The sequence below is a fragment of the Mesocricetus auratus genome, unplaced genomic scaffold (assembly GCF_017639785.1).
Source record: "Mesocricetus auratus isolate SY011 unplaced genomic scaffold, BCM_Maur_2.0 Super-Scaffold_100003, whole genome shotgun sequence".
NCBI classification, from domain to species: domain Eukaryota; kingdom Metazoa; phylum Chordata; class Mammalia; order Rodentia; family Cricetidae; genus Mesocricetus; species Mesocricetus auratus.
The window spans coordinates 101,568,573-101,583,434 of record NW_024429188.1 but is presented as its reverse complement, the minus strand read 5'-3'; the positions used below and the strand labels follow the sequence as shown (position 1 = coordinate 101,583,434).

General features: G+C 39.7%; 1 protein-coding gene across 1 annotated transcript in view; it reads right to left on the bottom strand.

Moving 5' to 3' along the window:
• Phf6 (PHD finger protein 6) overlaps positions 1 to 14,862 on the bottom strand; it is a 38,188-nt gene that overhangs the window by 4,451 nt on the left and 18,875 nt on the right. The window contains exons 5-9 of the mRNA XM_040744628.1: positions 14,724 to 14,767; positions 10,394 to 10,560; positions 10,107 to 10,250; positions 8,084 to 8,188; positions 4,367 to 4,500 (exon numbers count right to left, since the gene is read on the bottom strand). Of these exons, the coding sequence (XP_040600562.1) occupies positions 4,367 to 4,500; positions 8,084 to 8,188; positions 10,107 to 10,250; positions 10,394 to 10,560; positions 14,724 to 14,767 (594 nt within the window). The remainder of the gene's footprint in view (positions 1 to 4,366; positions 4,501 to 8,083; positions 8,189 to 10,106; positions 10,251 to 10,393; positions 10,561 to 14,723; positions 14,768 to 14,862) is intronic.

Sequence of the window (14,862 nt, the reverse complement as noted above, 5' to 3'; positions counted from 1 at the left end):
CTCATCCAGTGACTTCGCATCATGAACTTCTTGCCTTCCCTAGAACATCTGTACGAATCAGCTGTTTCTCCTGCATTGTACTTGTCTGTGTATCTTCATCTACACTGGCCCTTCCAACATCTTTTCATTTCATCATACTGACCTGTTTAAGACAGGACTGGACCAGACAGCTTGTCAGCTGCCCGAACTAGATTTGTCTAGTACCATTTTATTTGGCTCTCTTTCACCTGGTATCATACAAACCAGGAATAAAATCATGTTTTGTCAGTTTCTGGTCCAGCTTTAGTCTATCAATCAGGAGGCTCATCTATAACTGATCCTGCCCACTTCTAGAGGCAAGTGATTTGCAATTGTCCCCCATCAATGATGCTATACTTAAATAATATGATTAATGGAGCAGTAACCAAGGCAAAGTTAGTCCTTGTATATATAAGTTCCCCCCTAAAAACAAGCAAGTGGTTGCCGGAGTGATTTTTTTCATAACACTGTGTTTGGGCAGATACACTTTATATTTGAAATTCATGAAGCTTTTTTTTGTTTTTTTGTTTTTTTGAGACAGGGTTTCTCTGTATTGGGGACTGTTCTGGAACTCGCTCTGTAGACCAGGCTGGCCTCGAACTCACAGAGATCCACCTGCCTCTGCCTCCCGAGTGCTGGGAATAAAGGAGTGCACCACCAACGTCCAGCTAATTCATGAAGTTTTAAGAGAAAATCATTTAGGTGGCTTTTGATAATTAGCTGAGGAAGGAGGGATGCAAGCTCAAGGCCTGACTAGACACCCTAATGAACCCTGGCTCAAAAAAGGGAAACAAGGGAAGAAAAGAGTTAGGAATATAGCTCTAGCATGTAGTATTCAATCCCCAGAAAAACGCACACAGTCACAGAAAAGGTGGTCTACAGAAAGTATGGTACATGCGCTCAATAAACATTTGCTTATCCAGAAAGACTGTACTGGCATTGGTGCAGGAACATGGATGGAAGTGGAGATCATTCTGTCCACAACGACAAGTGTGTGGAAGCTAGGGGGCAGAAAGATCATAAAACTAAAAAGCAGACTACTAAGGATGGGGATTGGGGAGGGGCAGAATAAAGTAGCACGGCTGAATGTGACTGAACTATGCTACATGCATGCTTAACAAAACCCTTTATATAGCTAGTATATGGTAACCAAAAAAGAAGGGAGGAAAAGAAAAGAAAGGAAGAGAAAAGAAAAGGAAGGAGGAGGAGGAGAAGAAGATGGCAGCGGTGGGCTGAATCAAATCCAGTTTTAGGTGATTTTCATACCGGGCAAAGATGGAACAGTGCCCTCTTGTGGTCATTAGTGGATAGAGGGCCCAGCAGAAGCCAGAGGCCTGGAACTAGACCAATGACTCATTGCAGTAAATACTTGCAAGTAAAGATGTAGGACTAAAGGGTACACTGTGACTCAATGTATCATACTGCGGCTTCTATGATGAGAACTCCCCGCTTTTTCCTTTAAATTCTGTTGGGGGGGGGAGTTCCAAGGACGGAACAGGAAGGAACAGGGAGGTAAATGAGATCAGGATGCGTGATGTGAAATCCATGAAGAATCAATAAAAAGTTTTAAAAATGGTTATGTCTCACAAGGTTTAAACTAACATTTGAATAGAACAGAAGGTAAAGATGGGCTTGGAGTACTGCAACTGAATACAAGCTACATGTATTTTGTTTTTTTTTTTTCTTTTTTCTTTTTTTGAGATAGGGTCTCATTATGTAGTCAATGAGAACAATCAGCCCTAGAGGCAGATTGAGAACTCATATATAGCCTAAATGAGCCTCAAGCTTACAGTACAATACCACCAATTTACGAATTTTGGTTTTGTTTTTGTTTTTGCGAGACAGGGTTTCTCTGTATTGTTTTGGAGGCTGTCCTGGAACTCGCTCTGTAGACCAGGCTGGTCTTGAACTCACAGAGATCAGCTTGGCTCTCCTCCAGAGTGCTGGGACTAAAGGCGTGCGCCACCACCGCCCAGCTCAACTGAGGGTTATATAACCCAAGCAAGCCTCACGCTCACCGTAGCTGCAGCTGCCTTACAGGCATGCACCACTCTTGCACAGCTTTTCAATCTAGTTGTGTTCTTATTTCCCTTCATGTAAAGCAGTTCACAGCTTTAGGAAGAATTTGTCCTTTTCAAATACTGTGCGTTGGAACTGCATCATGTATTCTAAGTAGTTTCCAACCATGAGTCGGACATCAAGAGTGAGGACTCTAAGTAGTACTACCACCCATTAAGCATCTTCCTCCAAATAGCCTCAATCTAACTTAAACCTCTGAACCAACTTAAAGTTTACAGGAAATGTAGAGAGGGAAAAAGAAACACGGCAATGAGAATCAGGACAGTAAACAGACAGGTATAAGAATTAGGGATTTTTACAACACAGCTTACAGAGGTCCTTCGAGTGGAAGAGGAGGCGAAAATGAAGTCACGTGGGGATTGCCCTTACTGTTTATTGTTCTAAATAAAAACCATAATTTCCCTTCATTGGGGTGGGATACTCTCCCTCCCCCCCTCCCCCCAATGTCCAGGTTCCCTTGCCTTTTAAACTATAAAGTCACGGTTCAAAATGGCTGTTAAGGAAGAAAAGCCACATTCAAGTGGTACAGATATTTAAGTGGTACACTTCATTCAGAAATACTCCTTGGCTTTGCACCTGTTTGGCTATTTCTCTCTGTAAGCTACGTGCACAGAGACACTTGAATGCAACAGTCTATCTGCAACTGATATTGCAGGGATTTAAGTATATTTCACTGTGAAATGAACAACAAAAAACAACGTAAATTATTATGGCCAAATACTTTTAGAGGTGGCCACTGAAACATAATTTTCTTTCTTTGCTTTTTTTGAGACAACAGGCTCTTGTGTAGCCTCATATGACTTTGAATTTGCTATGTAACACAGCATGCATGACCTTGAACATGCCTCCATATCCCGAGTACTATATATACACCTGTTTTATGCTATGATAGGGACTGAATTCTGCTTCATGCATGCTAGGCAAGGTCTCCACCAGCTAAGCCAACCCAGCATTGAAGTACGATTTTTCTGATGGCTAAAAAGTATGTAAATGTCTAAAACAGGAACCAAAAAAACCAATAAATCCGTACAATGGAAAAGCACACAACCATTAAAACTGCTGTAGAATTGTTAATGTATCATATACGACAAACAGAACACAGATCGTAACCAGCTGCCTCCCACATCTGGCGCCCTTCCTCTGTGTGCCTTATATGTGAAGAACAACTCATTCTTGTTATAGCTAAGATGCTTCCTGTTACATAGGACACACCAATTTACCATAGACACAAATTATGCTCATTATTACTAAGATAAAATTGTTAACATTATACTGGTTTCTAGATTAATTTGTTGACTATATTTAATGCTAAGTCCTTCTATTGAGAAATGTAATATGCTTCACCTGAGTGCTTAGCAAAATGCAATTGTTTTTAAAATTGGTTAAAGGTGAGGGTGGGGAGACATTTTTTTCTTCACATTTTCAAAACCAATTATTAGTGGACTTGCCTTATTGAAGGCATCTCATTCTGCAATCTTACTGTACTTCCATTAATTCTCCTGAGTTTGGACTTGACTCCTTTGCATTTTCTTGGTAGACAATTATCAGTAACAAGAACTCATCGCTATTTATTGTATATTTTTCTTCTTTTTTTTTTGGTTTTTCGAGACAGGGTTTTTCTGTATTGTTTTGGAGGCTGTCCTGGAACTCGCTCGGTAGACCAGGCTGGTCTCGAACTCACAGAGATCCGCCTGCCTCTGCCTCCCGAGTGCTGGGATTAAAGGTGTGTACCACCAACGCCCAGCTTATTGTACATTTTTCTTGTGGTGCTGGCAATGAATGTTCTAGTCAACTGTGCGATCACTGAGCTAAGCTCCATGCCCTCTTTCTTTCATTGTTGCAAGAGCGAACACTCCAGAGCACTTGAATTCGTCTCAGTGCTAGAATACTTACTTGGCGTGTGCACACCAGGCCACCTGTGCCATGTCTACCTTTGTCTTTCACACCTCCGCTCCAGCTGTTTCGTTGTCTTTAGCAAACTCTAAAAGACTTCTTTCCACAGGTTGCTTAGTTCTTTCATCTAGATGCTGGAGCTTGTCTGGTCATTTAATCAAATGGTAGGTAGAGGTGTTGGGAGAGCCCAACAAACTGTTAAGTTTCCTGAGGGCAGTCTTGAGCCTGACTGATTACTAGACAATGGCCAGCACATACAGTCAGAGAAAAATGGTAACTGCAAGTTTTCATTCCTGACACAATAGTGTCAGTATTCTTAAGAAAACTAGTGTTGTCTTTCTCACATGTTAAAGAAAATAGACAATTGTCATCTTACTTGTAAATTCCTCGTGACATATTTTCAATGTATTTTGCTTTGTCTTGTACACCACAGTGGTAATGGTAGGTTTTAACACAGGCTTTTATTTCACATCCAATAGTAGCACCAGGCTGACTGCAAAGTGTACATTTCTGTTAAGAAAAAAACAATCATTAGAAGCAGCACTGCAAGGTTTAGGCAATTCTATTTACTCTATTGTAAGCATATTTTAGTCAAGTACATCAGTGTATATAGAAACAGCAGCCAGGAGCTGGTGAAATGACTCAGTGGTTATGAGTAGCATGGCTATGAGTACTTGCTACTTTTGCAGAGGACTAGAGTCCAGTTCCCGGCAACCATGTTGCACAGCTCATACATGCCTGTAACTCCAGCTACCTGGTACTCACAGGTTTAAGTCTAGGTACCCAATGCCTTCTTCTGGCCTCCATGGGCACCCACATACATGTGTACATATAGGCAGACACACATACACACAAACTAAATACTAAAAAAAATTAAGAAAACAGCAGTTATTTCCTACTAAAAAATAGACCTACAAAGCAAAATTATATAGTATATAATCAAAGCTGTGACACCATATATGGTTGGATTGTAAATACAGCTGACACACCTTAATTTTGCCAAGTACAGAAAGAATAATATTATGTATTTTAGTGGTTTGACTCCTTTTCCTTCCTGAAATCAGATCCTTTCCTATGATTGGGGAAAAAATGAGAAAAACAGGAAAACAACCCTTCATTAGGAGGCTCACTACTAAGTTTCCAGAATGACAAAGGGAGACTGGATAGGGCTGAAACTTTTCAAAACTTCTTGGCTTTTCCTAAATAATAATGAGATTAACTGATGCCCACTGCAAAAGAGGTTTCACCATGCAGTAAGTCTGACAAGCAGCTTACAAGTTTATTCAACTGCAGCTGGCCTTTTATTTTTAGAGTGTTGGGGGAAGATTATGATGGACTAATTTCTGTTAGAGTTAGGAGAGTACTTAGCATTTACCTTACCCTTTAACAGAGCCATACAATAAATTCACCAAGAGAACTGAATGTTTGCCCCACTCACTTATTTAGACTTATAAACACAGCACTGCTGCATAAGAGGGTAAGGTGACTTTCCTGTATGTTTAGCACTAAAGATTTCAGCTTCAAAGTAATCAAATTTAATAACCCAACGACCTGAATCTAAAGAACAGACAATTGTCACATTTTTTTGTGTTTTTTTGAGACAGGGTTTCTCTGTGGCTTTGGAGGCTTCCTGGAACTAGTTCTTGTAGACCAGACTGTTCTCGCACTCAGAGATCTGCCTGCCTCTGCCTTTCGAGTGCTGGAATTAAAGACGCATACCACCATCGCCCAGCAATTGTCACATTTTAAAATAGGAAGTTCCACGAAGAGAAGGTCATTGCTAGAGAAACTGGCCAAGGATCATAAATATCCGAAGCTACCACATGAAAGACTACCCCAGCCATGACGTATCTGAGAGGTAAACCATGGGATGATATACTCCTTCTTGTGTAATATTATTATGGCTCCAAGAGTTGAAACTGAATCTATTCATGCCCTTGTGTATAATTCCCGGTTTATTTCTTTTTAAAAATTATTTTGTGCTCTGAGTGTTTTGCCTGTATGTATCATAATATGTATGTGCACCACATGCATGCCTAGATCCCTTGAAACTGGAGTTAGACAGTTTTGTGGGTGCTGTGACTTAAGCTGGGTCCTCTGTAAGAGCAGCCAGTACTCTGCTGAGCCAATGCTTTAGTCCCTTATTTAATTTTAAAAAAAATTTACTTTTTTTTTGGTTTTTCAAGACAGGGTTTCTCTGTGGCTTTGGAGCCTGTCTTGTAACTAGCTCTTGTAGACCAGGATGGTCTTGAACTCAGAGATCCGACTGCCTTTGCCTCCTGAGTCCTGGGATTAAAGGCGCACGCCACTACCACCCGATGTATTTTTTAAAAATATTTTTAGTATTTATTTATTTTTTTGAGACAGGGTTTCTCTGTGTAGCTTTGGCTGTCCTGGAATTCAATTTGTAGACCAGGCTGGCCTCAAATTAGAGATCCACCTGCCTCTTCCTCCTGAGTGCTGGGATTAAAGGGGTGTGTCACCATGGCCCAGCCTTATTTTATTTTATGTGTATGGGTGTTTTGTCTGCATGTCTATGTACCACAAACTCGCTGCGCCTGGGGGCCAGAAGAGCTGGTGAAGGGCCCCTGTAAAACACCATGTGGGCGTGAAGCATTGGAAGAGTGGTAAGGACTCAACCACTGAGTCATCTCCCCACCCCTTAGTTGATGTTTCATAAGACTTCTTTTATTTTTAACCATGTATACATGGTGTATCTGTGTGTGGAAATGCACACATGTGAGTAAAGATACCTGTGGGAATCAGAAGATGGTGTTGGATTCCCCTGCAGCTAGAGTTACAGGGAGTTGTGATCTGGGTGCTGGGAACCTAACTCAGGTCCACTTAAAGACTAGTGCATTCTCTTAACTCGAGCCATCTCTCCAGTCTCTGTATTTGCCATTTTAGATAGAAATAGAGGAAGAACAAACAAGTTTACAAAGCAAAGCCAGGTGTTGGTGGCGCACGCCTTTAATCCCAGCACTCGAGAGGCAGAGGCAGGCGGATCTCTGTGAGTTCGAGGCCAGCCTGGAACATAGCAAGTTCCAGGACAGCCTCCAAAACAATACAGAGAAATCCTGTCTTGAAAAAAAAGAGCAAACAAATTTAGTGTGTGCTCTTCAACAAGTCAGAGAAAGTGAGACAGAGTAGGTTGGAGAGAGAGCAATGCAGTTAAGAGTGCTAGCTGTTCTTCCAGATGACCCAGGTTCAATTCCCAGCAACTACATGGTGGTTCACAACTGTCTTTAGCACCAACACCATTTTCTGACCTCCATGGACAAGGATGCACATGAATACATGTAGACAAAACACACATACACATAAAATTAAAAGACAAAAGAGACAGAGATTGGGAAGATGAGGCACAGGCATGTGTGTGGATGTATGCATGTGTGTGTATATATGAGGTAGCTCGTGCAGAGGATCTGTGTTTGATTCTAGCATCCACACTGTGACTCACACCCTCCTGTAAGAAACATGCAGAACACACAGACACGCGCAGAACACACAGACATGCACAGACACAGACACACACACACACACACACACACACACACACACACACACACACACACACACACACACCTAAAGATAAAAGGTAAAAAAGGGAGAGAACCAGATATGACATTTCACAGGAAGACCACTGGTGCCTGCTGTCCACCAGCCTAGCTTAAGGGTCAGAGAAATACTGTATCACAGAGGCACACGGTGGAGAGGAGCAGGGTAGGACACATGACATCCGACTCTTGTTTCCAAATGCATTTACATAGGCACAAGCAACGCAAACACACACACACACGCACACACACACACTCACCCACAAATGGAAGACTTCAAGGCTGTGTGAAATATTTCACAACAAAACATGAAACAGGTTTGCATTTCACTGGCCCTCCACATTCATCAGCTCCAAGGTTGCACTTCTTAAAGCTACTGACCAGTGGTATGTTATATTTAAAACTATGAAGCACTTCATATTAAATTTCTGTATAACTGGATAAATATGGGATGTGCCCTAAATTTAAACAGAATCAAGAGTATCATGGCATAATGCAAACATATATATATATGTATACACATAAAAATCACAGACCATCCTTTTTCCTCGCTTAATCTCCTGAAGTACAGTTTTAATATCAAAATCTCCAAATTCTGCTCTTGATGTTGTTGTGAGCTGAACAGTACCAGAAGAAAACAACTACAAAAGAAAAATGTAGAAGATAATCAATTAAAAGTTTAAACAGTGCAGTAACAAACTGTTACAGTTCTGTAACTCCCAGAGCAAGACTATTCCCAAATAATCAATATCAACTCAGGAATTTTAAATATTCATTGTCTCATTACAATATAAACCAAAATAGAAATAATTAAAAACCCAACTAAGAGTGCCAATTGGAGCTAAGATTAAATAGCCTGCCTTAAATACCAAAGGTTTCAATAATACCATCGCCCTGTTTGCCCTACTATTTAATATTCCCAGAAAGTTTTGATAAATAACTTCAACTGGTAAACTTCAACTAGCAATAGAGTAGGCTCCTTTTTGATTTTTTATTTTCAAATGGGATGTATATCTAAAAGCTACTCTATGGGGGGTCCTTGGAGGAAACACATTTTGAAAAACAAAATTCTGGGTAAATATATGCACTCTAGATCAGACTTCTGTTTATTTGGGGTAGTGTTGTCTTAAATTTTTTTTTGTTTTGTTTTTCGAGACAGGGTTTCTCTGTGGCTTTGGAGGCTGTCCTGGAACTCGCTTGATAGTCCAGGCTAGTTTCGAACTCACAGAGATCCGCCTGCCTCTGCCTCCCGAGTGCTGGGATTAAAGGCGTGCACCACCAACGCCCGGCCTTGTCTTAAATTTTTTATTATGCTATATATTTCTGCCATACAAGGTCTGGGAACAGCAAGCGCCTTAACCTGCTCAGCCATTTCACAGGCCCAGTTATTTGGATTTTGAAACAGTGTCTCACTATGTATTCTAGGCTGGCCTTCAACTAAAACTTGAGATGCTCTTTCCCAAGTGCTAGGTTCACAGGCTTGTGACTTCACATCTCGCAACAACTTCTTATATGAATAACTTTTCAAAATTAATTTTAAGTGAGATGAGTAATTCAATACAATCTAGCTCAGGATATAATGACGTAAAGTTAGAATCTCTCCAAGGAATTTTAGAGTCTATTAGAGGAAATATATACTCATAAACAACTGCAATACAGTGATATTTATTAGGTTATAAGTTGAAGCCCATTTATAATTATAAATGTTCTTATGATTATAAAGATGAAATTCTTATAGAGCATTTCAATATGGTACCTATAATTAGTATTACTTCAAATTCTGTTTTAAAAAAATCTTAAGTATATGAAGATTTGGGGCTAGGTAGTGGCGGTATACATTTTTAATCCCAGCACTCAGGAGGCAGAGGCAGATGGATCTCTAAATTCAAGGTCAAAATGGTCTACAGAGCAAGTTCCAAGAAATCTGGGGCTATACAGAGAAACCCTATCTCAAAAAACCAAGATTTGAGACCGTAACATATTACTTGTGATGGTTTATATTAATTGTCAACTTGACACAACCTATAATCACCTTGTAGACAAATCTCTGGGCCTGTCTGTGAGGCAATTTCTAGATTAGGCTGAGGTAGGGAGACATACCCTAAGTGTGGGTAGCATCATTTCATGGGCTGGGGTTCCAAACTGAATAAATGAGAAGCAAACATTTACTGTTCTCTGCTTCTTGACTGTGGACACAATGTGACCAGATGACTCATGCTCCTGCCACACCCCCACTTCCCTGTCACAATGGACCTTCCCCTTGAAGTAAAATCTAAACTGTACAAACCCTTCCTCTCTTCTTTTTACCGTCTTTCTTTCCATCTTTTGAGACACGGTCTCACTATGTAGCTCTTTGTCTGGAATTAAAGGTGTGTGCCACTGCACCCAGCCTAAGCCCTTCCTGGCTTAAATTGTTTTGGTCAGGTATTTTGTCAGAGCAATCAGGAAAGGAACTAATACTTCATTATGCAAAGCTCTAAAGCAATGTTGACAAGAAAAGTACTCTATTAGATTACCAGCTAAGTGATCTTTAAAAAACACATTAAGAACCATGCCTACCATGCACTTATAATGTGCGGCTGCCTTCTTGGCATTAAATATATGCAACTTCCCTCTCGCTTCATTTTCTTCCTCGCCTACATGGCAAAATCCGCATTTAGGTCTGGTGTCATTAGGACTGCTCCTGTGTGGAGACCTATCTCGCTGTGAATATAAAAGGGAAAGAAAATATTTAAAATGGATTCAAAGTTTATTTAACACTTCAAATAAAACGTACCTACAGCCACAGCTTAAATGAAACTACTCATGTTCCAACAAACGGGAGGAATCCACTGTTTTCTACTTACGTAGGAACTACTCTCCATTTCGTCTGTTCCATGGGAGGATGTAGATCTGGTATCTTCCGCCAGCCCTTTAAAATTAGTTTTTCTTGGTCTTCCTTTGCGACCTTTCTTCTTAGTCTTTGGAGATGATGGCTCCAGCTCATGTTCATTAAAAGTTTCTTCTAAATCAGCTGCTCAAAAAGAAACAAAAGTTGTACATGCATTAACATTAACGATCAGTACTACTTCCATGAGTCTCTGGGAGCTGTGCTTCTCATTTGCATGGAATGGCCCCTAGAAACAAAGAGGGCTGGTCTGTGGTATATTAAAAAGAGCACAATCTAATGTTGCCCATGCTTAATGTATAAACTTCCCACTAAGAGTAGACAAGCATGATATGAGTTCAAGAACACTAGTCAATACCACACATAGCTACCACTCTAGATGATGCAAAGAAGAAACATCAAGGACAACTCTATCAGTGTTAGCAACTCACGGGCTCTGTAAAAAGCCAGGTACCCACACCGCTTCGTTAAACCATATCTTCTCCAGCTTGATCTTGTTCAAAGATCCTTTTTAGAAAGTCAGTATAGGCTTAAGATTAGATACTGTTAATAAACTCCTAGATGTTGTTCATCCTGCCAATCTACAGACTACATTGTGTGTAGAAAGGATCTATAACAGTCACTTCCTTTCCCAGTTGCTAATAACTACAAACTCCAGATAACGTTAGCTCACACAGCAGGCGTTCTTCAGCACACAGCTCTTCTCTGTTCCAACCTGTATTCATCCTGGCAAATTTCAACTGACCATATGGGCAATCCAAGGGATACCTAGTCACTCAGTTCCCTTACCTTCAATGATGCCCTCCATCCATCAAGCACCCAATTCCCCAAGTCACACCCAGATACCTCATTATCACCTAAAATGCTTCTACCTCTGAAATTCCTTGATGTAGCTATGGGAAATATACATTTGCTTTCCCTGCACCCATGTGGTGCCTTGCAACTATCCAGAACGCCAGTGCAAGGGGATCCAGAGCCGCCTTCTGGCCTTCTGCATGGACACTAGGCAGGCATATGGTACACAGGTACACAAAATACATGTATAAAACACTGTATATGAGACTATGCCTCAAGTTTCTAGAATATAAGGATAAACATACACTATATACCAAGGGAACATGACATTCTATACAAGCATACCATGAACCCAAAAATTCAAGCCAATTTGAAGTTGTTCATGAAGTATGAAATAGAATTAGGACTGTCTCACTCAGCAAAAGGAACTCAAAATCACTCTAGGTGGGTCTTTGAGAGAATTCAGGCAGTAAGGGTTACATATGAAAAAAGGAGAAAACCAACTCCCACAAGTTGGTCTCTCTCCCTCCCTTGCCCCCCCCTTACAACCACACAGGCTTGTACTAAATACATATATGTAAAATAAAAACAACTTTTAATCACCCTTCTTATTATAGTCTGCATTGCAGTGACTGTTCTCTACCACTAGATGGTACTATTGGCTTCAGAAGACCAGAAAATAAAATGGGAGCCAGCTATGTTAATCAGTATGTATTAATCATCTTTAAGTATCTCAAGTATCCTGTCCCAGTATATTCACATACTTGTATTAATCAGATCATGAATCTTAATCCTCAGCTCTAAACATAGATGGCTACTCTCATCATAAAAGGGCACTGCATAGATGCACTGTTAAAATCTGAAGGAGCAGAATAGGAAAGCTTCCTTACAATGGTTCTTTCGTCCTTCTTCATACAGTGTTTAGGATAGAACCCAGAGCACCATGCATGTGAAGCCAGTCACCTACCACTGAGACACACTGCCAGTCCCTACTCATAACCCTTCTCAAAATACTTTCTAAAATTGAGTAAAGAAAAATAGAAAAATAGTTGTTGGGATTTTCATTCTATCAAACCAAAAGTATTTTGTTCTTATGTTCTTATGTTTTGGTTTTTCGAGACAGGGTTTCTCTGTGGCTTTGGAGACTGTCCTGAAACTAGCTCTTGTAGACCTGGCTGGTCTCAAACTCAGAGAAATCCGCCTGCCTCTGCCTCCCAAGTGCTGGGATTAAAGGTGTGTGCCACTACCACGGTGTTTTATCCAGTCTATTTCCAATGAGGCCAGAAGAGGGCACTGGATCCCTGGAGCTGGAGTCACAGGCAGATGTTAGCTGCCTAATATATATGCTGGAAATCAAACTTTGGTCCTCTGGGATAGCATCAAATCCTCTTACCCTTCAGGTCTACACTCTCCTTTCTAAAAAAGCAGAAATCAGATTTTTATTTATGTATATGTATGTGCCTGCTTATCTATATTCAATTTGAATTTATATTTAGCTACTATTTTATTTAGTATTTGTGTAATATAGCATAGTAACTCAATATATGGATACAATGTGTGATGACCAAATCAAAGTCAGTATGTGTATATATTAAATCATTTGTTTCAAAATTTTAATTAACATTAACTATGATGCATATGTCAATGCATGTATCTGATGTCTGTATTTTTAAATGGAAATTTAAAGTATTTGTATTAATGTGGACGTCAGATGTGAAAACAGTATGGTTTTCTACTATAAAAACCAAGTAGAAGAGATCAGAAAGGGCAACTGACTTTAATATTTATACCAGTAATTAGGTAAGTTGATTTTTCTGAAGATTTACTTTCATTATGCATGTGGGTATGTGGGTGTGGTTAGGTGCACATTGAGTGCAGGTGTACATGGAGGCCAGAGGCATCAGAACCTAGGAGCTGCCCCACACGGCAGTTTGGAATCCATCTCAGATCCTTTAAAAGAAGGCTTTCTAATCTCTCCAGCCCCTAGCTAAATCTTTAAAAAGATCAACTTCCGCCGGGCATTGGTGGTGCATGACTTGAATCCTAGCACTCTGGAGGCAGAGGCAGGAGGATCTCTATGAGTTGGAGACCAGCCTGGTCTACAAGAGCGAGTTCCAGGTCAGCCTCCAAAACCAGAGAAACCCTGTCTCGAAATACAAAAAAAAAAAAAAAAAAAAAACCTTCCCAAGCCCAGAATGGTGGCACACACCTTAAATCCCAGCACTTTTGGGTCGAAGGCGCAGGCAGATCTGGCTATATACTAGAGACCCTGTCTCAAGAGGATCGGCTTCCTAAAATGTCAGTATGTGATCCATTTTAATTTTGAACAGAACAGTCTAAGTAAGAAGCTAACAAAAAATTTAAAGATCGAGTCCAAGCTAGACTCAATTAACTTAACATGAGTTAATTTGAGGTTGAATCTAATCCATTTTATACTGCTAGTAAATATATCAAAAGCATCGTTTTGAGAAAGTTTGACCCAGGGCTAGAGAGGTGGCTCAACACTTAAAACAATAGCTGCTCTTCCACAGGACCGAGGTTCGATTCCCAGCACCCATACAGCAGCTCACAAGAGTTTGTAACTCCAGTTCCAGGATATCTGACACCCTCTTCTAGCCTCCATGGGCATCATACATGCACATGGTGTACAGGCAGACCTGCAGGCAAAACACCTACACACCTAGAAAAGAAGGGCTTGACCCAAGTCAGAATCCAACTTAAGAACTAAGTTCCCACATTTTTAAAAACCAAATGCAAATTGGCTAACAATATATAAACATGACTAAACTAGTTCTGTCAATTTAAGTGGAAACAAAATGATAAGCTTCTATTTTAAAATTTAATTACTAATAAAAATGTCTATTTTTTTCTGGAAAAAAGCATAGTACATAGCTACTTATTTCTCAGTGAGGGATGTGTTCTTAAATTCCCAGTCAATACACAAAATCATGGATAATTCTAAATGTGTTTTTTTCTTTACAAATACCTACTTATGATAAAGTCTGACTTATAAACTGGACACAGTAGGGCATTGACAGTAACTATTAATAAAACATAAATATATTGTAACCAAAGGTAATTTAAAACTTGTTTATTTTTGGAAATTTCTACTTAATACTTATAGACTATGACAACCCAGAAGTAACTGAAATCATGGAAAGCAAAATCATAAATAAGGCTACCATAATGTGTTGAAATTTTCCCAAAATGTATGCTGATCCAAAGTACATTAGTATTCCTAATTGTCCATAATAGCTGATGAAAGCAAGAATTCCAATTATCACCCTTACAGAAACATGTCATCCCTACCTACATATACTTTTTAAGATCTCTGGGGTAAAAAATTTCTTTAAAAAATTAGTTCTTATTTACATTGGTCTGTTCTAGCGATGTCCAATTATAAAAATATTTAATAATAAGACCTATCTTAAGGAAAACCAAGATAATTCACTCATATTTTATTTGAATTTCTTCTTGAAATCAATGAGACATACCTTCAGAATTATGTGCAGTTTTCTTGTGTTTTCGGCAATAAACCCTGAGGGAGGAAAATACAAATTATGAACTCAATTAAATTAACTTTTCTAATTACAAAAATGAGCAGCACAGGCCACCCCATTGGTAAACTGAATT